Below are 1,842 nucleotides of genomic sequence, written 5' to 3'. Positions count from 1 at the left end.
TACGGGCTTTTAGGATTTTGCTTTAGGGATACGGGCTTTTAGGATTTTGTATTAGGGATACGGGCTTTATAGGATTTTGCTTTAAGGATACGGGCATTTAGGATTTTGCTTCAGGAATACGGGCTCTTAGGATTTTGCTTTAGGGATACGGGCTTTTAGGATTTTGCTTTAGGGATACGGGCTTTTAGGATTTTGCTTTAAGGATACGGGCTCTTAGGATTTTACTTTAGGGATACGGGCTCTTAGGATTTTGCTTTAGGGATACGGGATTTTAGAATTTTGCTTTAGGGATACGGGCTTTTAGGATTTTGCTTTAGGGATACAGGATTTTAGAATTTTGCTTTAGGGATACGGGCTTTTAGGATTTTGCTTTAGGGATACGGACTTTTAGGAGTTTGCTTCAGGGGATACGGGCTCTTAGGATTTTGCTTTAGGGATACGGGCTTTTAGGATTTTGCTTCAGGAATACGGGCTTTTAGGATTTTGCTTTAAGGATACGGGCTTTTAGGATTTTGCTTCAGGGGATACAGGCTTTTAGGATTTTGCTTTAGGGATACGGGCTTTTAGGATTTTGATTTAGGGATACGGGCTTTTAGGATTTTGCTTTAGGGATACGGGCTTTTAGGATTTTGTATTAGGGATACGGGCTTTTAGGATTTTGCTTCATGGATACGGGCTCTTAGGATTTTGCTTCATGGATACGGGCTTTTAGGATTTTGCTTTAGGGATACAGGCTTTTAGGATTTTGCTTCAGTGATACGGGCTTTTAGGATTTTGCTTTAGGGATACAGGCTTTTAGGATTTTGCTTTAGGGATACGGGCTTTTAGGATTTTGCTTTAGGGATACAGGCTTTTAGGATTTTGCTTCAGTGATACGGGCTTTTAGGATTTTGCTTTAGGGATACGGGCTTTTAGGATTTTGCTTTAGGGATACAGGCTTTTAGGATTTTGCTTCAGTGATACGGGCTTTTAGGATTTTGCTTTAGGTATACAGGCTCTTAGGATTTTGCTTCATGGATACGGGCTTTTAGGATTTTGCTTCGGGGGATACGGGCTCTTAGGATTTTGCTTTAGGGATACGGGCTTTTAGGATTTTGCTTTAGGGATACGGGATTTTAGGATTTTGCTTTAGGGATTCGGGCTTTTAGGATTTTGCTTCAGGGATACGGGCTTTTAGGATTTTGCTTTAGGGATACGGGCTTTTAGGATTTTGCTTTAGGGATACAGGCTTTTAGGATTTTGCTTTAGGGATATGGGCTTTCAGGATTTTGCTTTAGGAATACAGGTTTTTAGGATTTTGTTTCAGGGAATACGGGCTTTTAGGATTTTGCTTCAGGGAATATGGGCTTTTAGGGTTTTGCTTTAGGGATACGGGCTTTTAGGATTTTGCTTTAGGGATACGGGCTTTTAGGATTTTGCTTCAGGGATATGAGCTTTTAGGATTTTGCTTCAGGGATGCAGGCTTTTAGGATTTTGCTTCAGGGAATATGGGCTTTTAGGGTTTTGCTTTAGGGATACGGGCTTTTAGGATTTTGCTTCAGGGATACGGGCTTTTAGGATTTTGCTTCAGGGATACAGGCTTTTAGGATTTTGCTTCAGGAATACGAGCTTTTAGGATTTTGCTTCAGAGATACGGGCTTTTAGGATTTTGCTTCAGGGATACGGGCTCTTAGGATTTTGCTTTAGGGATACAGGCTTTTAGGATTTTGTTTCAGTGATACGGGCTTTTAGGATTTTGCTTCAGGAATACGGGCTTTTAGGATTTTGTTTCAGGGATACGGGCTTTTAGGATTTTGCTTCAGGAATACGAGCTTTTAGGATTTTGCTTCAGAGATACGGGCT

General features: G+C 40.9%; 1 protein-coding gene across 1 annotated transcript in view; it reads left to right on the top strand.

Moving 5' to 3' along the window:
• LOC138865550 (uncharacterized) overlaps nucleotides 1-1,090 on the top strand; it is a 15,047-nt gene extending 13,957 nt beyond the window's left edge. Inside the window, exon 6 of the mRNA XM_070136240.1 lies at nucleotides 974-1,090. Coding sequence (XP_069992341.1) covers nucleotides 974-1,090 — 117 coding nt within the window. The remainder of the gene's footprint in view (nucleotides 1-973) is intronic.
• Nucleotides 1,091-1,842: the final 752 nt, after the last annotated feature.

This window comes from Penaeus vannamei, chromosome 21, assembly GCF_042767895.1.
Source record: "Penaeus vannamei isolate JL-2024 chromosome 21, ASM4276789v1, whole genome shotgun sequence".
NCBI lineage: Eukaryota > Metazoa > Arthropoda > Malacostraca > Decapoda > Penaeidae > Penaeus > Penaeus vannamei.
Note: the sequence above shows the minus strand (reverse complement) of the source record. Positions and strands in the feature narration are given on the sequence as shown.